This window comes from Mobula birostris, chromosome 8 (assembly GCF_030028105.1).
Source record: "Mobula birostris isolate sMobBir1 chromosome 8, sMobBir1.hap1, whole genome shotgun sequence".
Taxonomy (NCBI): domain Eukaryota; kingdom Metazoa; phylum Chordata; class Chondrichthyes; order Myliobatiformes; family Myliobatidae; genus Mobula; species Mobula birostris.
The window spans coordinates 26,250,066-26,275,831 of record NC_092377.1 but is presented as its reverse complement, the minus strand read 5'-3'; the positions used below and the strand labels follow the sequence as shown (position 1 = coordinate 26,275,831).

At 42.3% G+C, this 25,766-nt stretch overlaps 1 protein-coding gene across 2 annotated transcripts in view; it reads right to left on the bottom strand.

Moving 5' to 3' along the window:
* Window positions 1-5,675: 5,675 nt before the first annotated feature.
* Window positions 5,676-25,766, bottom strand: part of LOC140202159 (muscarinic acetylcholine receptor M3-like) — a 151,951-nt gene continuing 131,860 nt past the window's right edge. For both annotated transcript variants that reach the window (XM_072267029.1, XM_072267028.1), the window contains exon 2: window positions 5,676-7,487. In XM_072267029.1, coding sequence (XP_072123130.1) covers window positions 5,693-7,468 — 1,776 coding nt within the window. In that variant the 5' untranslated portion in view covers window positions 7,469-7,487 and the 3' untranslated portion in view covers window positions 5,676-5,692. The remainder of the gene's footprint in view (window positions 7,488-25,766) is intronic.

Genomic DNA, 25,766 nt, shown 5'->3' with positions numbered 1-25,766 from the left:
GTAATGGGCCCTTCTGGTCCACTGAGACCACACCACCCAATTACACCCAGGTGACCAACTAACTTCTTAACCTGTATGTCTTTGGAATGTGGGAGGAAACCAGAGCACCTGGAGGTTACACAAGTGCTCACTGGAATAACGTACAAACTCTTTGCAGACAGTAGCGGAATTGAACCTAGGTTGTAGTAGTGTTATGCTAACGCTAGGCTGCCCCAGTAGCTTGGATTTTTCCCTAATCCACTGCATTATTACTGTGACAAGTAACATTTTTTGCCTCTTTTTCTGACTCAATTAGGGGTGAGTAATAAGTCTGGGGTTCTTGACATGGAGAGTGACATTTTTAATAACATACATTTTTGATTTCAGATATTCATGGTAAATTGGATATTTTACCTACATTTCTTGCACAACAGACTAATGACACAAGATAGGTGGAGGAGCAGGAAGTGTTGAAGAAATGGAAAGGTTGCAAAGGGTCTTGGTCAGTTTAGGAGAGTGGGCAAAGATATGGCAGATGAGATACAATGTTGAGAAATGTACAGTTGTACATTTTGGAAGAAGAAATAATCGGGCAGATTATTATTTAGATGGGGAGAAAATTCAAAAATCCGAAGTGCAAAGGGACTTGGAGGTCCTCATGCAGGATACCCTAAAGGTTAACCACCAGGTTGGATTGGCAGTAGGGAAAACAAATGCTGTGTTGACATTCATTTCAAGATGAATAGTGTATAAGAATAAGGAGGTGTTAATGAGGCTCTATGGGACATTGATGACCTCATTTGGAATACCATGTGCAGTTTTGGGCCCCCTATCTTAGAAGGGATGTACTGATGTTGGAGAGAGTTCAGAGAAGATTTACGAGGATGACTCCTGGAATGAAGGGGCTAACGTATGAGGAGCGTTTGTCGGCTGTTGGACTGTGTTCATTAGGGTATAGAAGAATGAGGGGGAATCTCATAGAAATATTTTGAATATTGCAAGGGTTAGACAGAGTAGATGTGGAAAGGTTGTTTCCCTTGGTGGGTGAGTCCAGGACCAGAGGCCGCAGTCTTAGAATTAGAAGGTACCCATTTAAAACAGAGATGAGGAGAAATTTTTTAGCCAGAGGGTTGGCAGGTATGATATTGTGGCCATCACTGAGACGTGGCTAAAGGATGCATGTCTCTGGGAGCTGAACGTCCAAGGATACACGGTGTATCAGAAGAGGGAGAGGCGTGGCTTTATTGGTAAGAAATGATATTAAATCATTAGAAGGAGCTGATATAGGATCGGAAGGTGCAGAACCTTTATGGGTTGAGCTGAGAAATTACAGCGGTAAAAGGACCCTGATGGCAGTTATTTATAGGCCTCCAAACAGCTGCAGGGATGTGGACTACAAATTACAACAAGAAATAGAAAAGGCTTGTCAGAAGGGCAGTGCTATGATAATTGTGGGGGATTTTAACATGCGAGTGGATTGGGAAAATCAGGTCGGCACTGTATCTCGAGAGAGAGAATTTGTAGAATGTCTGCGAGATGGCTTTTTAGAACAGCTTGTTGTTGAGCCCACTAGGGGATCAGCTGTACTGGATTGGGTATTGTGTAATGAACCGGAGGTGATTAGAGAGATTGAGGTGAAGGAACGCTTAGGAGGCAGTGATCATAACATGATTGAGTTCACTGTGAAATTTGAAAAAGAGAAGCCGAAATCTGATGTGTCAGTATTTCAGTGGAGTAAAGGAAATTATAGTGGCATGAGAGAGGAACTGGCCAAGATGACTGGAAAGGGACACTGGCGGGAAAGACAGTAGAGCAGCAGTAGCTGGAGTTTATGCGAGAAGTGAGGAAGGTGCAAGACAGGTATATTCCAAAGAAGAAGAAATTTTCGAATGGAAAAAGGATGCAACCTTTAAAGCAAAGGAGAGGGCATACAAGGAAGCAAAAATTAGTGGGAAGACAGAGGATTGGGAAGTTTTTAAAACCTTACAAAAGGAAACTAAGAAGGTCATTAAGAGGGAAAAGATTAACTATGAAAGGAAGCTAGCAAATAATATCAAAGAGGATACTAAAAGCTTTTTCAAGTATATAAAGAGTAAAAGACAGGTGAGAGTAGATATAGAACTGATAGAAAATGATGCTGGAGAAATTGTAATGGGAGATAAGGAGATGGTGAGGAACTGAATGAGTATTTTGCATCAGTCTTCACTGAGGAAGACATCAGCAGTATACCAGACACTCAAGGGTGGCAGGGAAAAGAAGTGTGCGCAGTCACAATTACGACAGAGAAAGTACTCAGGAAGCTGAATAGTCCAAAGGTAGATAAATCTCCCAGACCAGGTGAAATGTACCCATGTGTTCTGAAGGAAGTAGCTGTGGAGATTGCGGAGGCATTAGCGATGATCTTTCAAAAGTCGATAGATTCTGGCATGGTTCAGGAGGACTGGAAGATTGCAAATGTCACTCCGCTATTTAAGAAGGGAGCAAGGAAGCAAAAAGGAAATTATAGACCTGTTAGCTTGACATCGGTGGTTGGGAAGTTGTTGGAGTCGATTGTCAAGGATGAGGTTACAGAGTACCTGGAGGCATATGACAAGATAGGCAGAACTCAGCATGGTTTCCTTAAAAAAAAATCCTGCCTGACAAACCTATTACAATTTTTTGAGGAAATTACCAGTAGGCTAGACAAGGGAGATGCAGTGGATGTTGTATATTTGGATTTTCAGAAGGCCTTTGACAAGGTGCCATACATGAGGCTACTTAACAAGATAAGAGCCCATGGAATTACGGGAAAGTTACATACGTGGATAGAGCGTTGGCTGATTGGCAGGAAACAGAGAGTGGGAATAAAGGGATCCTATTCTGGTTGGCTGCCGGTTACCAGTGGTTTTCCACAGGGGTTCGTGTTGTGGCTGCTTCTTTTTACGTTGTACATCAATGATTTGGATTATGGAATAGATGGCTTTGTGGCTAAGTTTGCTGATGATACGAAGATAGGTGGTGGGGCCAGTAGTGCTGAGGAAACGGAGAGTCTGCAGAGAGACTTGGATAGATTGGAAGAATGGGCAGAGAAGTGCCAAATGAAGTACAATGTTGGAAAGTGTATGGTTATGCACTTTGGCAGAAGTAATAAACAGGCAGACTATTATTTAAATGGGGAAAGAATTCAAAGTTCTGAGATGCAACGGGACTTGGGAGTCCTCGTACAGGATACCCCTAAGGTTAACCTCCAGGTTGAGTCGGTAGTGAAGAAGGTGAATGCAATGTTGGCATTCATTTCTAGAGGAATAGAGTATAGCAGCAGGGATGTGATGTTGAGGCTCTATAAGGCGCTGGTGAGACCTCACTTGGAGTACTGTGGGCAGTTTTGGTCTCCTTATTTAAGAAAGAATGTGCTGACATTGGAGAGGGTACAGAAGATTCACTAGAATGATTCCGGGAATGAGAGGGTTAACATATGATAACATTTGTCCACTCTTGGACTGTATTCCTTGGGGTTTAGAAGAATGAGGGGAGACCTTATAGAAACATTTTGAATGTTGAAAGGCATGGACAGAGTGGATGTGGCAAAGTTGTTTTCCATGATGGGGGAGTCTAGTACGAGAGGGCATGACTTAAGGATTGAAGGGCGCCCATTCAGAACAGAAATGCAAAGAAATTTTTTTAGTCAGAGGGTGGTGAATCTATGGAATTTGTTGCCACAGGCAGCAGTGGAGGCCAAGTCATTGGGTGTATTTAAGGCAGAGATTGATAGGTATCTGAGTAGCCAGGGCATCAAAGGTTATGGTGAGAAGGCGGGGAAGTGGGACTAAATGGGAGAATGGATCAGCTCATAATAAAATGGCGGAGCAGACTCGATGGGTCGAATGGCCGACTTCTGCTCCTTTGTCTTTTGGTCTTATGATATATGGAATTCGTTGCCACATACAGCTGTGGAGGCCTGATCATTAAGGGTGTTTAAGGAGGAGATTGATAGGTATCTAATTAGTCAGGGTATCAAGGGATATGGGGAAAAAGCCGGAAATTGGAACTAGATGGGAGAATAGTTTAGCTCATAGTGGAGTGGCGGAGCAGACTCGATGGGCCGAAAGGCCTACTTCTGCTCCTTTGTCTTGTGATCTTGTCTTGTGAATTATGGAAGATTCCTCTGCCATTACCACAAAATGTACAGTAATAGTACAAAGAATTTTGCATGACTTTTATTGCTGCTATAAAACCAACTCATAGAACATTACATTCAATATGTAAATAAACCGGTCAAGTTATTGAACCAAATTAAACACCAAGTTTCATTTACTAAATTTTACAATGTCATACAAAATATGGTTAAATTACAGTGGTGCATTTTTTCTCATATTGACATTGAATTATGTTGTAAGTCATCATTTTTACAATAGTCCTCAGGGCCTGATGCTAAATATGAACACTAAAAATTTTATTTGCAGTTCCTAAAATCATACTTACTTTGATATTAAATCCAGGACTGCAAACATTAATGACTATTAGTTAAAATGGAGTGAAACGTATCAAGCACATGGTGCATTTTTTTTTGCAGTGACAATAATTTAAACCTAGAACATCTTATGGTTGAAATGCATGAAGAAAATATAAAACAAACTAGATACACATCATATAAAATCACTTTTCACAATTCTTGGTCTTTGACTGTTTTTTTGTAAAAATACCAGAGAATACAGATACTGCATGAAGTTCAAAGTGTTTGATGTCAGGATTTTCTGTTATACGATTTCATACATTGATTTGTGACATCACAGGTAAGATATAAGCAACTGGTAATTCCACAGCTTGATGAAAGAGAGTAGGGCCTCACCAACCTAGAGAACCGAAAATTCCAACTTCACTTAAAAGTTAGATTCATATTGATGGTGACACTTTATGTTAAATATTATTTGACAATGGAAAGTATAATCTTTGTGGGAGTCAAGAAAATTCATCCCTTTTTTTTACTGTGCTCACCACGTGTCAGATGAAAGCTCATACAGATTTCCCACAAAAAAAAAATCCATCTAACCTTTGGAATTTTTTAAAATCAGACCGTGGCTAAAATGGGACCAATATGGTGAACCATGCTTCATGCATAGTAATACCAGTGCCAATTAACGACTTCAACCAGAAGCAATCACGAGTGTGATCAGTCCCAGGCTCATCGCACAAGTGGACCAATTTGAGGCTTCGCTCTTTTGGGAGAAACTGGGCTCTGGGTATTGCAACGTGTCAGAGCTGATTATGCAATGCAGCCTAACCAATGTTTTAAACTGTGTGGTAGTACGGAGCCCATAAAAAGAATAAAAGGGAAATTTAGTGAGAAGGGGAAGAAATAAAGGAGGAAAAGTGTGCAAATTGAGGTACAGCAATACTCTCAAGGTCTGAGGTGCAAAATCCAGTATCTGTAGTTACTGCACCAAGATAATAGCATTTAGAACTTAAGTGCTCTGTTGATGTCAATTAATATATTAAGCAAAAGCGTGCATGAATCTCATAAGAACAAAAAAAAACAAATTAATACAATTCAAACACATCAACACTACTCTAAGTACTTTACTGCTGCCAACATCATGTAAACACCATCCGACACATAATACAAAAGCAGCATATACTTCAGCCGTGTGCTCACAACACTGATAGCCAGTATGGTCTTGGACAGAGCAGTTAATTGGTACTAAACAGAAACAATCACAATCTGGCAACTGCTGCTTCAGGAAGCTTCGCATGGAATCCTTTTATGGAAAACATCAGATTGTCTTGGCTGATACTGCTGCTTTCGCCTTTTTCTCTTTTCCCACCGACACAGCAGTAACATTTTGAAAGTGTTTCTGAAGTTTTTGTTGCACAGTGCATAGCACATGGGATTCACAGTGCTGTTCACATAGCACAACCAGTAGCCCAGGCGCCACAGTGCATCATGAATGCATTGGTCACAAAATGTGTTTACCAGCACCATTATGTTGTATGGTGTCCATGTTATAATAAAAGCCAGCAAAATCGCGCTGAGTGTCTGAGCAGCCTTTTTTTCTTTTATAAGTGATATTCTCTTACGTTTTGTTGTCTGACTTCTTGATTTTGGGGCAAAAGGTTTTGAAACTGTGGTTTCTCTAAAAGACAAAGGCATGGATGAGGATGACTTTGCTAAAGAGGAAATTCCTCCCACAGACTTTGAAGGATGGATGGATGGCATTGACCGAGCAGGAAGCTTGGCAAAATGCTGGTGGAAGCTATTGTCCTGCTCTTCTTTTAACTGCTGCGACCTGAACTTTTCCTCCTTCTCACTGGAATCAACTTTGTCAAGTTCATCAGTATTGTTCAACTCTGTGGATTTGGATAGACCAGCCGCAATCCCGGGAAGGTTTAACACAATGGAATAAATTGCCCTGGTTTCTGTCACCACGTCTTCCTCATCAGATGAAGCTGAGTGATCCAAGGAACCACCGCCATCATTGTTGTTCCAGCTATCACTGCTGCTTGGCTCCTGCTCACCCTCTGTGCTGGCCTTCCATGATTTGGGGGCTGGCCAGAAGTGGCACCTCCTTGGCTTCCTTTTATTTCTCATTCCCTCCTGCTGCAGCTCATTGCTGCTGCAACTCCTAGTGCTGCCAGTTTGACGGAAAAACTGCACGGTTTCCATGTCATGAGTTGAGGCCTGCAGAGCCGCCAGTTCTTTGGTGCGCTTCTCGGTTTCCTTGTAGATCCTCCAGTAAAGGATAGTCATGATGGTGACCGGCAAGTAAAATGCAGCGATGGCAGTACCAAAAGTAATTATTGGTTCAGATAAAAACTGTATTAAACACTGATTCGCAGACACTGTTCTTTTGCCAACAATATACTGCCAGAACAAAATGGCAGGAGCCCACAGTACAAATGAAACTGTCCATGCAAGACCAATCATTATTCCAGCTCTCTTGGGAGTTCGTTTCGCTCTATAGGTGAGCGGTCGTGTAATGGATAAGTATCTGTCAAAACTTATCACCAGAAGGTTCATGACAGAGGCATTGCTAGCAACATAGTCAATGGCAAGCCAGAGGTCGCAAACCACATTACCCAGAGCCCATTGATCCATTATGATGTACGTCGTGTATAGGTTCATTGAAATTACTCCAATTATCAGATCTGCAAAGGCAAGACTAAGTAGGAAGTAATTGTTCACTGTTTTTAACTGTTTGTTCACCTTGAATGCAACCATCACAAGAATGTTTCCTATGATAGTCACCAAGGAGACTATTCCTGTGAAAAAGACAATCAAAATAACTTGCCAAACAGTGTGACCCCCAAGAGGGTCAATGGTACTGTAACTTGTGACAGAGGCGTTAGCTTCCAAAGAGGCTGTGGGAGAAAAGGTGGCTGATCTTAGCAAACTGCTGGTACTTCTGTCCGTAGACCCATCACCCAGAGCCACTCGTTCTTGTGATTCTCTGTTCCAGGAGAGACTGGTATTGATAAAAAATGAAGAATTTGTGCTGTTGTAATTTGGGATCATTGTGGCTTTCTGGCATATTCTGCAAAAAATAAAGCAAAGAGAGAGGAAATTAAAAATTAGACCCTTATAAAGACAAACGTTTAAAAAAGTATAGGCTCCTGGGCAAAAATATTACTGTTAGAATATGCTTCACACTCAGTATTGGAAACCCTATCCATCACCATAACAATCAAGTGTGTCTTCTTGGACATACTTGTGTGTCAAAATTTTGAGTAAAACTTCAAAAGCAATTATAAAGAAATATTTGGAAATCTTTAAAAATACAATCTAAGAAGTCAAGGAATCTTTACATCACACCAATAGTCAGATGAAATGTGCCAAACAGCAAATCGAGTTCAGTTACGTCACAACCACTATAGCACAAGAACACAATCAGAATTAGAATCAGGTTTAATATCACTGGCATGCGTCATGAAATTTATCGTTATGCAGCAGCAGTGCATTGCAATACATATATAATTAAAAAAGCATGTATGTTAAAAAGTTAAATTAAGTAAGTACTGCACAAAGAGAAAACAAGAGTAGTGAGGTAATGTTCATGGGTTCAGTGTCCATTCTGAAATCAGATGGCAGAGGGGATAAAGCTATTCCTGAATCATTGAGTGTGTGCTCTCAGGCTCCTGTAGCAATGAGAAGAGGGCATGCCCCAGGTGATAGGGGTCCTTAATGATGGTTGCCTTTTTGAGGCATTGCTCTGTGAAAATGCCCTGGATGCTGGGGGAGGCTAGAGCCCATGATGGAGCTGACTGAGTTTTCAACTTTGTGCAGCTTATTTCAATTCTGTGCTGTGGCACCTCCATATCAGACACTTAGGTTGCTCTCCATGCTACAGATGTAAACATTTGTGAGTGCTGTTGGTGACGTTACAAATCTCCTCAGGCTCCTAACATAATATAGCTGCTGTCGTGCGTCCTTTGTAACTGCATTGATAGGTTGGGCCCAGGACAGATCCTCGGAGATGTTGCTCATGCCTTCCATGACTGATCCCTCAATGAGGACTGGTGGGTGTGGCCTTATTTGACTGTTTCTGAAGTCTATAATCAAACTTTTTGTCTTAATGATGTTGAACGTAAGGTTGTTGCTACAACACCACTCAACCACCTGACATATCTCATTCCTGTACGCCTTATTGTCACCATCTAAAATTCTTCCAACAATAGTTATGTTATCAACAAATAATAGATGACATTTGAGCTATGCTGAGCCACACAGTGATGGGTGTGGAGAGAGTAGAGCAGTAGACTAAGCACCTATCCTTGAGGTATACGTCAACATTTATCGACAGGGAGCGCCCTCCCCACAGTCCCAGTTTCTGTTTCACCTTGGCAGTCCGCTCCTGCCAGTTCTTGTTGCACGCCTCAGCCCCTCCGAACCAGATCCCCAACACCTTCACGTGGTCAGACCTGATGGTGAAGGGGACGCTGGATCGGTCGGGCCAGTTGCCAAAGAGCATGGCTTCGCTCTTTGCGCGGTTGACCCTGGCCCCCGACGCTAGCTCGAACTGTTCGCAGGTGCCAATCAACCTGCGAACTGACCTCGGATCAGAGCAGAAGACGGTGACGTCGTCCATGTACAGGGAGGTTTTCACTTGGGTCCCTCTACTGCCTGGCAGCGTCACCCCTCTTATGCCCTCATCCCTCCTGATGGCTTCCACAAAGGGTTCTATGCAGCAGACAAACAAGACAGGGGAGAGGGGGCAGCCCTGCCTGACTCCAGACCTGATGGGAAGCTGTCAGGGCTGCTGTACTTGGCGCAGGTCTGGCCCGTCCCCCGCTCCTACAGCTCGGAAATCACCCGGGCTGTCTTCAGATTCGTCTGGGGATCCAAGATGGAGCGGCTGAGACGGACCGCCATGCACAAGTCCCTGGACAACGGAGGCAAGAACGTCCCCAATGTCGCCCTCACCCTGATGGCCAGCTTCGTATGTGGCTGCATCAGGTTGTGTGTAGAACCCAGGTATGTGGGCACCAAGTACCACTATGTGCCCAGGTTCTACTTGTCGCCCTGGCTGCGAAGGATGGGTCTGGCCCCACTCCCGCGCAACGCCCCAGTCAGCTGGTCGTTGCCGGCATACCTATCCCACGTAGCAAAGTTCTTCCAGGAGAACGCCTTTGACCACAAGGCCATCAGGCAGTGGTCGGCACGAAGTGTCCTGCAGGCACTGCAGGAGAAGGACGTGATGGACACAGTGGGGTGGTTCCCTGAGCAGACTGTCCAGTTCATCTGGCAAAATGCCTCATCGCCAGATCTCACCAACAGGCACCAAGACCTCGCCTGGCTGGCGGTGAGAGGGGCCCTCCCAGTCAGAGCCCTCCTGTACGCCCGGAATGTCGTCCCCGCACCCCACTGCTCACGGGAGGACTGCAGTGAGGAGGAGTCTGTGACCCACCTCTTTGCACACTGCCAGTTCGCAAAGAGGGTGTGGAGGAGGATGGACGGGCTAGTGTCACGTTTCATCCCCAGCAGCTGCGTAACAGAGGACTCTCTGATCTACGGGCTGTTCCCGGGGACGCACACGGAGACCAACATCCGGTGCTGCTGGCAGATCATCAACTCGGTGAAAGACGCTCTTTGGTCAGCCTGAAACTTGATGCTCTACCAGCACATGGAGATGTCCGTGGGAGAATGCTGCCGACTGGCACACTCTCGGCTGCAGGAGTACGTGCTGAGGGACGCACTGAAACTTGGTGCAGCCACCGCAAGGGCCCGGTGGGGAAGGACCACAGTATAGGCTTTCTCCACCCATGGGAGTGGGAGGGGTCGGTGGGCGAGGAGTATACCCCTCAACAATGAGATGCTAAGCTGAACTACTGGAGTGCCACGTGGGTGGCTATAAACACGGGTATTTTACTGAGTATAATGGAAACGTATGTAAAGGATGAAAAGTTATTGAATGGTTTATTGTATATATTTATTTTTGAATAAAGTATATTTTGAAATAAAAAAAAAATACGTCAACATTTATACTTTATGTTCTCTACTCTCACCAACTCAACAGCTGTTTTTTTTTTCAGTAGAATGGCAAGACACACAAATTGCACCAAGAAACTGGATGAACATTGGTAAAAAGAAAAGGTTCAACGGATCATTTATTATCAAGTATATAACTTGAAGTTCTTCTTCTCTGGGTAGCCATGAAACCAAGAAAGAAAAGAAAGGCAGCATGATCATCAACCCCACACCCCCTGATGCCCCTTCCCCACACAAAAATACTGAACAAAATGGAAAAGGCACATAAACCCCAAATCCCTCCTCCCAAACAAATAAATGACAAGAACGGACCAGGCACATCAACATCCAAATCCTTCATCCCGCACAAAAAACCAGAAAAACGGAACTAGAACATTGACCTCCAAATCCCCCTCCGCGCACAACAAAATGAACAAATCCCTCCACCCCCCCAAAAAAAAAAACAAAAATGGAACAGGCACATCGATCTGCAAATCTCTTCTCCCACACAAAAAAATTAACAAAATGGAACAGGCACATTGACACCCAAATCCCCCTCCCAGCACAAAAAAAAACAAGAAATATTGGGTGAAAAACACAGAATATAAAAAACTATAAGAACGAAAATAAAGTCTATAGTCCAAGTCCACATCCAAAATGCAGAAAACCTGGGTAGTGCTCTCTGTCAGGTATTTCCCTCTTCATAGCAGAATGATCAAAAGAGAGGCAGCCAGTGCTCACCCGCCACACTTGCCTCGATGTTTCAATCTCCTTCATCAATTTAATAAGCAAACAATAGAAGCTTTAATCAGCGAAACTGAAGCAAACACCAGCTTGCGCCCCATGCGCAACCTGCTCACCACAAGGTTTGCGAACACTGCCTCTGTCTGCGGGAATCTTCTCGGAGACTGAAACGATCTCCAAGCTTTCACATTCACCTCGATGTTCAATCTTCCTCATTGCTTTAATTGGCAAACAATGGAAGCTTTAATTGGCAAAATGGAGTTGAAAAATTGGTCTTAAATCCACTGGAAAGCTAGTGTTCAACACAAAATGCCTATTTCTCAATATGGGAGGAAAAATTTTGAATAGAACTTATAACTAACCCTAAGCCTCGTTCCAAATTCACTCATGAGTGAAAGGATTTCTGGTCTTCAAACAACAGGAAAATATTTGCATGAAACATTATGCAGAGGTTATCTGTGTGATGGGGTAAACAATTTTAACAGACAGGACCACACAAATGAGTAAACTCCATGCACAAATCAATTATTAAGGCACCCAGAAAATGCTGAACTTGTGACTCAGACTGTTATTTGAAGACAATTTTTTTTCATTAATGGCTTTTATATATTTTTAACTTTATTAATGAACAAATGTTGCAAAATAACTCTATGAAGCAAAACAATCCTAACAGGTGTCAATAGCGACAGAAATTGTGTAATAAAAGGCAAAAAATAGTGCACAGGGATTGGAAAAGATTGGAAATAATGGCCTGCAATTTCCCGATTTAGATAAAAAGGGACTGAACAGAGTAAGTAGAGGGAAAGTGTTTTATTACACTGATAACAATCACGCTTGGACAAATTGACCAATAACCTCTTAATTCTGCAGGCTTTTATTGTCCACGAAGAAACTCTGCAAAGGAAGGAACTGGATTGGGGAGTTCAAAAGAGGAGATTTGGTATGTCAACCAAGACACTCAAAATTTTCTACAGATGTACCATGGTCATTCTCACTGACCGTATCACTGTCTGGTATGTGGGTGGGGGGGGGGGGTGGTCCTACTGCACAGAATCAAAATAAGCTGCAGAAAATTGTAAACTTAGCTCCATCATGGGTACTAGCCCCTGTAGTATCCAGGACATCTTGAAGCAGTGATGCCTCAAAAAAGGCAGCATCCATCACTAAGGAAGCCATGTTCCCATTGCCACCATCAGGAAAGAGGCACAGGAGCCTGAAGGCACACACTCAATGATTCAGTAACAGCATCTTCTCCTCTGCCATCCGATTTTTGAATTTGACATACATTGAACCCATGAACACTCCCTCACTACTTCTTTATTTCTGTTTCTTATTTAACTGTATAGATATTTACTGTAATTCACATTTTCCCTATTATTATGTATTGCATTGTACTGCTGCTGCAAACAACACATTTCATGACACATGCATGTGATATTAAACCTGATTCGGATTCTGAATGAGAACTGAAAAAAAACAATTATAAAATGCCAGAAAAAGGCACAAAGATATTTGGATTTGAGAAAGAGACAAACCTTGGGAAACTGATTACCAATAAAACTGAATACTCATTCACATGTATGATCATTAGGAAGCTACGTTAACAGTGACTCAAGAGGCTTGTAAAACACTGAAGCACGATGAATGGAGAACTCTCTTTCCGAGGATGAGGAATGGATTGATTCTACTACTCTCCATTTGTCCCTATTGTAATCTTTGAAATTTGTTTTTCATTCATACTACTCACTGTAGAAAATCAGACATTTAAATGTCAAACCTGCTTTAATAACATTTCGTCCAGTTGATGGCACTCAAAGCATTCAAATCATTACTCACATTTCATAAGCAGTCCATGCTAAACAATATTTAGCAAAGTGAGTTGAATTAACCATGTGTAATTTCAAGAAGTCTCACACACTATTATTTTATATTCACTTTGTAAGATATTTTGTGAAAGTTGTTTCATACTGTTCAACATTTGGTTTGAACAAAAGCTGTGGGATGACTTCACAGCAAATGAGACACCAAAGTAATCTGTGTTAAGGCAACTATCATTGATATTATTCAGAACAGAAATTACCTCATGTAATCAATCCTATTCTCCACTTGAACTAGCGTTTGCACAATTTTATCATATTTTGTTGGGAAAAAAAACAGCTATTAACTAAATGACACTCAATTCCTTTGTTTGTGAGCTATTTTGGTTTATTTTCTTTCACATCTTCATCCAATTCTGGTTGAGAAGATGAAAAGACAACAAAGGTTTTGTGGTGTGCTCCCTCAATCAACACTTTGAAGAAAAAACTGAAACGCTGTGATGGAATAGGGATTTGAAAGCCTTGTAGCACATTTGAAAGCTCCTACAACAGGGAGTTGTGGGATTGTGACTTCACTCTGCTACATAGGTTGCGTGCCAACTTCCAATGCCCAAAGAAGGCTGCAAACTCATTAAGGGTTCTGCATGAAGCATGTGATCATAATTAAAGGCCGGGGATACTAGATACAAAATTTACCTAACATGTATCATGTAGCATTTACACATAAGCTAAACTGGGCTCTTACTAACACGCTGGATATTTTCTTCTTACAGCACGCACAATCCCAATGATGGCAACCTTTTACACTGCCATGTTGTCAGCCTGCCAGCTAATGCCTGAAGTAGTGCTAGTATCTGTATCATGGAATCTCCTATTATGGTAGCTCCACACAGAATATAACAATCACATTGCTTTGGTCTCGAAGAAAACGCTGAGATATGTCGTTGACAAGATAACATTGAGATTCGATCATTTCCAGGGTTATAAACTAGTGAATAGAAAACACAGTTTATTTGAAGGTGGTTCCTTGTGTTACCTTTCCCAAATCAATTGTGGTTCATTTAATCTTAAATTTATCATATTTCATTATCAGACATTAGTGCTGGGATTTCAATATTATCACGTACATTTAGCAAAATGTTTAACAAAATTTGATTGATGAGATGGATTTTGGAGCATTGTTGTGGCTGGTTGTTCCTAAACCTATTTTATCTAATGGAAATAAAATGCATGAAATAGATTTAAAGTTCAATGTTTTTTTTTTGGGCAGAATTGACTGCGTAATGGTGTACAGTGCTTAATTAAGTCACATCATTGTCCAACTCCATGCAGTAATGTCCTCTTTCCACTTTAAAGAAAACATATTCATCTGAATATTTCTTTTTTCTGTTATGAAGTGCAAGGGCAGAACTTCCAAATCACACATTCCAAACTGAGCATTCCCCAGCATGAAATTAGTATAATATTGAGCAAAACACACAAAATGCAGGCTTCTGCCCCCTTCCTTTCCAGTGCTTATGAAGGGTCTTGGCCCGAGACGTCAATGGATTATTTTCCTTCCTAGATGCTGCCTGGCCTGAAGAGTTCCTCAGGCAGTTTGTGTGTGTTGCTCAAAATTTCCAGCGTCTGCAGAATCTCTTGTATGTATATATAACATTAATCACAGGAAGGTGGCGGCAGCTCCCATTCATTTAGAACTCTGGACAGTAGGATGGCAGAATCACAGAATGACTACAGTACTGAAGCGACCACTTTGCCTATTGAGTCCCTTCTGGCTTATTGCAAAATGCAATTGGTCCCATTCTTCTGAATTCTCCCCTTGGCTCCACAAGTAATTTCTCTTTGAATAGTAAGCTAACTCCAATTTGAACACTACAGCTGATGTTCCCTCCATTTCCCACCCTGCAACTTGTTCTATAGCCTAAATACATGCGTTAAAAACTCAGACAAGTGTGAATTAATGCATTTTGGGAAGTTAAATCAAAGCAGCACATATAGAGTGAATGACAGAGACCTAGGGAGTGTGGAAGAACAGAAAGACATAGGGTACAAGTACATCGTTCCTTGAAAGTGGTGACAAGGCAGTAAAGAAGGTATGTGACAAGATTGCCTTCAGCAGATGGGAGACTAAGTGAAAGAGTTGGGATGTCACATAACAGCTGTTTACAACTTTGGTGAGGCTGCACCTGGTCACCTATACTATAGGAAGGATGTGGCTAAGGGACAGAGGGTGCAGAAAAATGTTACAAAGAATGCAGCTGGGGTTGGAGGACATGATTTACAAAAACAGACTGGATAAGATGGTTTAAACTTAAACTGGATAAGATGGGACTGTTGTCCTGGAACAAATAAGGCTGATGGGTAATTTCGTAGAGGTTTACTAAATCCTGAGAGCATGGATAAGGTAAATGGTCGTTTCCCCAGGGCAAGAAAGTTCAATACCATGGGCAATAGGTTTAAGGTTAGAAGAAAAATATTTACAAGGGGCCTAAGGAGCAAATTTTTCACACGAGGATGGTGGGTAAGTAGAATGATCTGCCAATAAAGGTGGTAAAGATGGATACAATTATAGCATTTAAAAAGCAAGGAAAATCGGAAAGGTTTAGAAGGATTTAATCTTTCCTTATAACTCAGGTCCTCCAGACACTGCAACATCCTTGTAAATTTTCTCTGCACTCTTTCAACCTGGTTTACATCTTTCCTGTAGGTAGGTGACCAAAACTGCACACCATGCTCCAAATTAGCCTCACCAACATCTTGTACAACTTCAACATAATATACCATCTCCTGTACTCAATACATTGATTTATGAAGTCCAATGTACCAAAATCTTTCTTTACGGCCCTATCAACCTGCGATATCACTTTCAAGGAGTTATGTATTCCCAGAACCCTTTGTTCTACCACACTCCTCAGTGCCCCATTGTGTAAGGCCTCCCATAGTTGGTCCTACCAAAGTCAGAACCTCGTACTTGTTTGCATCAAAATCACTGGAGCTCTAAACAGCTGGTTATACTTGAGGGATTCAGATTTTACAAAATAACCATTCAAAAGATTTGAATGAATACATTTCTGAATACATTTGAGAACTGCACAAACTTTCCCAGTTCTGTAACTTTAGAGCTCGACTTTCTGATGCATTAAGAGACAGGCTTGTATGTGGCATGCACAGTCAAAGCACTCCAAAGAAGCCTAACCTTAGAACGGGCATTGACCATTGCAATATTATTAGAGACTGCAGCAAAGAATGCAACAGAACCACAGTAAAGGAGGTTAGAATGCATTTCACATTGAATGTCCCTGAATGGTGCAAAAAAACCATAAGACCATCATGGCTGACCCCGGATTCCATTTAACCCCATACACCTGCCTTCTCGCCATATCCTTTGATCAGGAAATGATCAACTTCCACTTTAAATATACCTATGGACTTGGTCTCAACCACGGTCTGTGCTAGGGCATTCCACAGATTCACCACCCTCTGACTAAAAATGTTCCTCCTGACCTCTGTTCTAAAAGGTCACTCCTCAATTTTGAGGCTGTGCCCTCTAGTTCTGGTTACCCCCACCAGAGGAAACATCCTCCCCACATCCACCTTATCTAGTCCTTTCAACAATCTGTAGGTTTCAATGGGATATGCCATATCCACCGATGTCATCGATGTGGATCCTCTCATGATGCAAATGACTGTTGGTTTAAAGAAGAAGTCTGCAGTAAGTGTCCCAGATAAGGTCACATAAAGAGATTGTGCAAGGCAGACAAAAAGCACAACTGCATGAAAAGTCTCAAAGACAAAACTAAGCAAATGTATAACAGAATCAGACAACACAGAGTCTGACAAAGATCAAGAACTGCATAGTGTTATTGAAGCAGATCATAAAATCATTTGGATCACAGTAGATGTGTCCAGTGTAAAACTGAAAATGGAGCTGGCTACAGGGTCAGCTTTGTCCATAATTCCGGAGGCTGACTACAACAGACTGTTTTCTAAGATACCGTTGGAGAAGACATCAGTGATGCTAAGACCTATACAGGCAAAGAAGAGTCACCCAAAGGCAAACTGAAGGTGAATGTGATATATGGAGGCCAAACACAGCAGTTGGAGCAATATGTGTTGAAAAGTGAAGGGCCAACACTGTTCAGAAGTGAACGGTTGAGAAAAATCCAACTAGAATAGCACTCAACCAAAGCTCTCAGTGTGACATCAACAGGCAACAGCAGCGCAAATGGTAGCACTAACCAGACAGTGACATAGCTGCATAATGCTAATGAGAAGCTGTTTGAGAGGGGATTGGTAAACACAAAGGCATGAAGTCCAGGTTTGAATTGGATGGAAGAGCAACACCAATATTCCATAAAACGCGTCCAGTGCCTGAAACACTACGTCCTAAATTGGATGATGAACTTCAGAGATTGGAGACATCTGGAATTCTCTCCAAGGTTGAATGGAACGATTGGGCCATGCACATTGTCCTAGTGATCAAGAAAGGGCAGGCCGGAGCCATTTGCATATGTGGGGACTTCAAGGTGAGCATCAACCTGATACTGAGTACTGTGCAGTATCCCCGTCATGAAGAGAAGACGTCTTGCATCTTTGGCAGGCGGGGAGTGGTTTCAAAGATTGACCTGTCACAAGCCTATCTGCAAATGGAGGTTGAGGAGTCAAGCTGGAAGTTGCTCACAATCAACACTCACAAGGGACAGTTCCAGTATATCCTCTTACTCACTCTTCTTTCAGTTAGTCCTGATAAAGGGTCTTGGCCCGAAACGTCGACTGTACCTCTTCCTATAGATGCTGCCTGGCCTGTTGCGTTCACCAGCAGTTTTTGTCTGTGTTGCTTGAATTTCCAGCATCTGCAGATTTCCTCAAGTTTCCAGTATATCCGTCTTGTCTTTGGCGCTGCATCAGCTCCAGCAATTTGGCAAAGAGCAGTGGAACAAATCCTCCGAGATATTCCAGGAACACAATGTTACTTTGATGACATCATCGTGTCTGGCAAAAATGATGAAGAGCACCTTCAGAACCTTGGTAAAGTACTTACCGGGCTGAGTGAGTACAGTCTGCATGCTAAGAGAGAGAAAACTGAGTTTTCCAAGAATGAAATCTCATATTGTGGACATGTCATTGACAAGCATTGCTTACATAGGTCACAAGAGAAGACTGAAGCAGTGCTACAGGTACCCAAACCAGAAAATGTGACACAATTCAGGTCCTACTTGGGCCTTGTAAACTACTACCACTGGTTTCTCCCAAACATTGCTACAGTGCTGCACCCATTGAATGCACTGTTACAGACAGGAGCAAAGTGGGAATGGTCAGAAAGATGTGAAAAATTATTCAAGGAAACAAGGAGACTGATAACACACGATGAACTGCTCACATTTTATGACCCATCCTTGCTTATCTGACTGGCCTGCGATGCGCCCCCTTATGGCATTGGAACCATTTTGTCACACATTATGGAAGATGGATCTGAATGCCTAATTGCATTTGCTTCAAGATTACTGACGAGAGCAGAACGCAACTTGCACAGGTCGACTGAGAGGCCCTTAGTCCAGTATGGGGAATAAAGAAGTTCCACCACTACCTCTAAGGACAAAAGCTAACCCCCGTGACAGATTACCAGCACTTTGTGTCCATTGTCAATCCCAGGAAGGGAATTCCAGTGATGACAGCTACCTGGTTACAAGGTGGGGCACTGTTCCTAGGTAGAGTTCAAGGGTGCCAAACAACACAGCAATGCTGATGGCTTGTCACGTCTTCCACTGCTGGCAACTGAAGAGGAAAATTCTTCATACTGTCACCCAGCAGAAGTGTTCCACACCACATTGGTGGACCAGTTGCTAGTAACAAATTCTGAAATACAAAGGGAACCAAGGAATGATCCAAAATTGTCAAAAGTCTATGAAATCACCTTGCAAGGATGGCCAACTCATGGTAAATTTTTTCTGCACTCTCTCCAGTTTCACTGCATCTTTTCGATAACGGAGTGATCAAAATTGTTGTCTGAGTGTGGCCTCACCAAAGAACGCTGATGTGTGGATCTTGCGCTGTGGTTTCCTTTAAACTGCGCTGTGGTTTCCTTTAATCTGCATGAAGAACACCTGGGTATAGTCAAATGAAGAGTCTCACCCAGAGCTATGTGTGATGTCAGGAATATATAAACAGATTGAAGACATGGCCAAAAGCTGTTCAGGATGCCAAAACGCTCAGAATGCACCCCACAGGCACTGTGGCAAAGAGTACATATTGACTTTGTTCTTCTGATTGTAAACATTCCTGTAAGGTTGCCCTCATTTTCATGCATGCCAAGGAAGAAAGACCTAGCCTAGGCAGTTTCTACTTGGCAATGCCTCTAGTCATGGCAACATTCTTGTAAATCTTTTCTGTACTCTCTTCAGTTTCACTGCATCTTTTCAATAAAGGAGTGATCAAAATTGTTGTCTAGTTGTGGCCTCACCAGTGAGTTGTACAATAGCCAGCAACATAATGTCCCAACTCCTATACTTGACGCCCTGACTGATGAAGGCCAGCATGCTAAATGCCTTTTTCACTATCATGTCTACATGTGACACCACTTCCAATGAACTTTGTACTTGTACTCCTAGTTTTCTTTGTTCCATTATACTCCTTAGTGCCCTACCCCTGTAGGATAAACACTGGTTTGACTTTCCAAAACGCATCATCTCACACTATCTGTATCCAATTGCCACTGTTCGACCCACATTCCTAACTGATCAAGATCCCCATGATATCACCTCATTGGGGTAGTGCTATTCATTACAACAGGATATTTTGGCCTGAAGATTTGGAGAAAAATATAATTTACAAATATTATTTGTAATGATTTATATGTTTTAAATTATTTCTGAGTGCTTGTCATTTTGATTATTAATCTTTGTAATTAATTACATTATACGTGAATCAGAGGAATTCAGGTGCATGGTTCCTTGAAAGCGGAGTCACGGATAGACAAGGTGGTGAAGAATTCTTTTGGTATGCAGACCTTCATCAGTCAGGACAACGAACATAGAAGGTGAAATTTTTATACTACAGTTGTACAAGATGCTGGTAAGGCCACACAAGGTGTAATATTTTGTTTTGGTCACCTGCTATAGGGAAAATATGTTTAAACTGGAAAAAATGTTTTTGCCAGGACTTGAGGAACTTGAGAGGTTGGACAGGCCAGGACTTCTATCCTTGGAACATAGGAGACTAAGATGATCTGATAAAGGTGTTGCCAGTGACAGGTGTCTCTGCAATGAGATCTCTTTTTACTTGCCTAAAGTCTCAAGAACACAGGCCTGGTCTACACAATCTTTTCACATATGGCATCAGGGTATTCTAATTATCCATAGGGTAAACCTTTCCTGCATTTCCTCTGCATCAGTGCAGATGCTGTTTTTAGCTAAGGAGATGAAATACTCCAGATACAATCACACCCTGGTCCTATGTGATTGTGATTTACTCCTGTACTCAAATCCTTTTGGAAACAAAGGCCAGCATAGCACTTGTCTTTAAAGCTCCCTTCTTAATCACTTGCCACATCTGCATTAAGTGACTTGTATACAACAAAGCCCCTGACCCTTTCAACATCAACACAATTCAATATCTCCTACATAAAACCATTTTCTGGACATCCATGCTCACCCCATCTACCCGCAGCATTAGCACGGATAGAGTTCCTCTTGTCCTCACCTACCACTCCATTTAAATCCAACGGATCATTTTCTCCATAACCACCGTTATCTTCAAAAGGATCCTGCCACCAAACACATCTTTAATGCCCCCCTCCCCCACTCTCTGCTTTCCATAGGGATCAGTCCTTCTTTGATTCTCTTGTCCATTCATCCCTCTCTGCTAATTTCCCTCTGGACACTTATCCCTGCAAGTGGTGGAATTGCTACAACTACCCATTTAATTCCTCTCTCACCTCCATTCAGGGTGAATCCCAACATAGAATAGAGGACCACTCTGTTGAGCACTTCCAATCGATCCGGTAAAAGCAGAATTTTCCAGTGGTCAACCATTTCAATTCCTATCCTCATTCCCATTCTGACACGTCTGTCCATGGACTCCTCTTCTGCCACAATGAGGCCACTCTCAGGCTGGAGGGGCAACACCTCATATTCCATCTTGGTAGCCTCCAACTTGATGGCACGGACATCAATTTCTCTGACTTTCGGTAACATTTTTTCCCATCCCCCTTCCCTCTTCTTTAGTTCCCTACTTGGGCCTCTTACCTCTTCTCCTCACCTACCTATCACTTCCCCATGGTGCCTTTCCTTCATCCCTTTCTTCCATGGTTCACTCTCCTCTTCTTTCAGGTTCCTTCTTCTCCACCCCTTTCCCTTTTCAACCAATCACTTCCCAGCTTTTTACTTCATCTGCCCTCTCCAACCCACTTAGCTTCACCTATCACCTTCTAGCCTGTCCTTCCTCTCTCCACCTTCTTTTTCTGGCATCTTCCCCGTCCTTTTTCAGTCCTGATGAAGGTCTCAGCCTGTTTATTGACTGTTTATTTCTTTCTGTAGATGCTGTCTGACCTGCTGTGTTCCTCCAGCATTTTGTGTGTATTGCTTTGTATTTCCAGCATCAACAGAATCTCTTGTGTTTATAATACTCTGCTTTTCTATTTTATGCACCAAAGTGGATGACTTCAGTTTTTCTACTTAATTTTTTTATCTGCCCACTTTCTCATTTATCTATATCCCTTTGGAGCCTCTTCACATCCTCCTCCCTGTTCGGATCTCACCTACTCTTCTGAAATCTCCACTTTCCTACAAGAAACCTGTTCTACAGGAGGTTAAATATACGGCAAATATTATACAGTCTGAAAACAAGACTAAGGATTTAAAAGATCAAATGTTTCACAGATTCTAGATTACCATCAATCACCAGAGAAAGTATGACAAGAACCACAGCAATGTATCAGCTAGACATTTTGAATGTAAAATGCCTCAAGGTGTTTCAAAGGAGCAATATCAAGGAAAAAGACATTATGTCAAATTGTGTTTTAAACCTAAGATATTGAAGCTTGTGTCAGTGAGTGAACAGAAGTGAACACTAGATCCTCTGTATAATTCTCACTCATTGCAAAGCATGTGTTTTGCAAAATTAATAACTTTTATACACCGAGGCCTTTCCTGTTCATTTCTGGTAGACAATACTGCACATTTTTTTTAAGTGAAAGGCGACAGGATTGAAATTCAATTCCATCCAGCATTTATTTCTTAAGACAGCTCTGAAGAAAACAAATTAATTTTGACCAAGCGTACTTCTGTAAGAAATAGGAGCACGAGTGTGAGGTACGAGCACTGGAGCATGCCCTACCATTCAATCTCATGGATGAACATCCTTACCAGCTACAATTTTCAATCCATCCATTGATTCTTTTACTACCAACAATTCTGGCAATCTTGTGAAAATACAAAATAAAATGTAAAGATTATTTTTCATGTTTGTTAATGACTTAGACGGAGTCTATTTGGCCCAGTAAGCTTATGGCGGGTCTCAGCATTCCTTTCAGTATTGGCATTGGTTTAATACTGTCACATGTACCATGATACAGTAAAAAGGTTCCCTTGCATACTGTTCATGCAGATCAAATCATTACCCAGTCTATTGGGGTAGAACAATAGACCACATTGAAACCAATTGAATGGTGAAAGGCCTTGATAGAGTGGATGTGGAGAGCTTGATTCCTGCGGTGGGAGAGTCTTAGTCCAGAGGACATAGCTTCAGAATAGAGGTGTATCCTTTTAGAACAGAGATGAGGAGGAATTTCTTAACCCAGAGTGGTGAATCTGTGGAATTCTTTGCCACAGGTAGCTGTGGAGGCTGAATCTTTATGTATATTTAAGGCAGAGGTTGACAGATTCTTGATTGGTCAGGGAACGAAGGGATACAGCGAGAAGGCAGGAGACTGAGGCTGAGAGGGAAATTGGATCAGCCATGATGAAGTGTTGGAGCAGATGCGATGGGCCAAGTTGCCTAATTCTGCTTCTATTGCATGGTCTTTACAAGATAAAATAAACAATAACAGAAAAAAAAGTAAGTTTGGCTAGCTATACCCTTGGTGCTGCACTCCAGTGTTCGCTTCCTGGAAGACAAATTGGATCGCCTTCATCTGCAGCTGACTCAGTGCGAGATGAGAAACTGCTGCATGCTTGTTCTTGCAGAAACGTGGTTCCAGGAAAACATCCTATGCAGCATCAGTCCTTCAGCCATGCTGCTCAGGGACTTGTGCTGATATTATTTTGCGCCTCTATTTGGTGGATCATAACCAATATGTGCTGTGTGTGACTACATATACTGTGCTTTGCACATTGGTCCTGGAGGAACAATGTTTTATTTAACTGTATTTATGTGAGTGGTTGAATGACAATTAAGCTTGAACGAAGTGTGACAGCTACAGAGAAAGTGCAGTGCAGATAAACAATAAAGTGCAAGATAATAATGAAATGGATTGTGAGGTCAAGAGGCAATCTCCTTGTACTAGGGAATTATTTAATAGTCTTATTACAGCTGGGTAGAAACTGGCCTTGACCCCGGTGAAATGTGCTTTCAGACTTTTGTATCTTTTGCCAAATGCAAGAGCGGAGAAGAGGTTCCCCAGCTATTGTTTCCTGCAAGTCCATCAATTTCTTCCCACTCACTCACCTCCACCAAGGTGCAACTTACAGTGGAAAAATAACCTTAACCTCATCCTCACACAGTCACGATTGAACCTTGGCCATCAGAGCTGTATGGCGGCAATACTAACTACTGTACCATCATTTGATTCAGAATGCTTTTTTTTTTGCCAATTGTAGAAAATCTTGTGGAGGAACTGATGCCCGGCTTAACATCACTTAATAGGTTCTTGCGTTCAAATAACGAGAGGTGAATGTGTGGTTTAATTATCTTTCCAGAAAAATGTACAATTGCTATTGTACAAGTGAAGAGCAGTAAGCCTCTCTAAAGCTGTAATGTACCTCCTGGGACCACTTCAGTCTCAACCTCAAGTATTAGAAAACTCCATTTAAAACTCAAGCTATGCTTGCAAATTACTACCACAACTTCAGCATTACAGCCTGAGTCAAACATTGGACTAGTGCCCTTGACTATCATTCTGTGGAAGTGCCACCCATTTAAATCTTCAGTCCTCTGAAAATGTTAACAGCTTGATCTGATGCAAACTGTGATGCCACAGTGCAGGGTACTTTGATATTGCTAGCAGAGAGACTTGTTTGGACCCCATCTGTTCAGAGATGCAAGCAATTAAAATGCTGATTGATTTTAAATGTGGCCTTTCTTTCTGATGTGAGAGCTCCTTGGTATTTTTTTGTGCCGGAAGCTCTGATGATACATGCGTAGTGTCAACTTATTCGATAGGATAAAACATTTAAAAATGCAAAAGAAAAATAAAAAGAATTCTGAAATGAACTGTGGAAACACACGGTAAATGATGAAGAATGAGAAAATGGCATGTGGGTGACTGAACTACTCCATGGGTCCACTCTCTGGAAAAGTACAGTTTATGATTTTGCAGATAAAACTGCTGACAATATATGCAGTTTAGATCCTAAATGCCTTCACTGATCAGGGAAAGACTTAAAAATACAACTTGGTATTACAGACATCCCACCTCTCCCGGAACTTCCGGGAGTCTCCCGCATGTTAATGGTGGCTCCCTGATGCCCGCAAATTATATAGAATATCATGGAAATCAATTTTTTTGAGAGTGAGCAAGAGAAAAGCAAGAGAGAGCGCGAGAGTGACCACGAGAGAGAGCGCGCGCGTGAGCGAAGGCAAGAGAGCGCGCAAGTGAGCGAGTGAGAGAGAGCGAGCGAGAAAGCAAACGAGAGTGCTTGTGAGCGTGCGAGCGACCACGAGAGAGAGAGAGAGAGAGAGTGCGAGCGAGAGCGCGCCATGGCAGAGTGTTCCAAAAAAATATAAAACGTACGTCACCCCAGACTACACCACAGTGTACCCCTGCCTAATAGAGGTCAAAAATAATGACAGTGTTGCTCGCTGCACTGTTTGCAACAGTGACTTTTCTATTGCCCATGGTGGGTTAAGACTGTAAAAAACATGTTGAGGTGAGTTTAACAGGTGTCATTTGTTCATTAGCATAGCTAACGTTATTTAAACTAGCTGGCCAGCTGCTAAGGAGCTACTCTATTGCAGACATCCCGCCTCTCCCGGAAGTCTCCTGCAAATTGATGGTGCTACCTCCCTGAAATGAGTTTTTGCAGGGTGGGATGTCTGGTATTACTGAATTTACATGTAAAACTTACACTCATCACAGCAGAGTTAATATACATTCCAGTGTACTTTTAGAGTTACAGAGTCTGAATCAGAGTCACAAAGCAGGGAAACAGGCCCATCAGCTTATCAAATCCGTGCCAATCAACAGACATTTCTTCACTGTTATCCAATTTTACTTTCCCTACATTTCATTTAATTCCCCCGCAGATCATACAACTCATGTATTCATTCAGGGCAACTTACAGGGCCAAATTATTCTGTCATGTGGGAGGAAACTAAGGCACTTGAAGAAAATCCATGTGACCAAATGGAGAATGTCTGAATTCCACACACAGGTAGCATTGAGCTCGAGCTATGAGAACGTAGCTCTACTAACTACTGCGAAGACCACCAATTAGGAAGGAGCTTAGTGGACCCCAAGGATGAGGCCTGGTGATGCCGGTGACCTCCAAGGTCAGAGGTCTGTGAAGACAGGCCCAGAGGCCTGAGGGTAACAGGCCTGGAGGCCGGGTTGTCCTCACCTGGTGGGGGGAGGG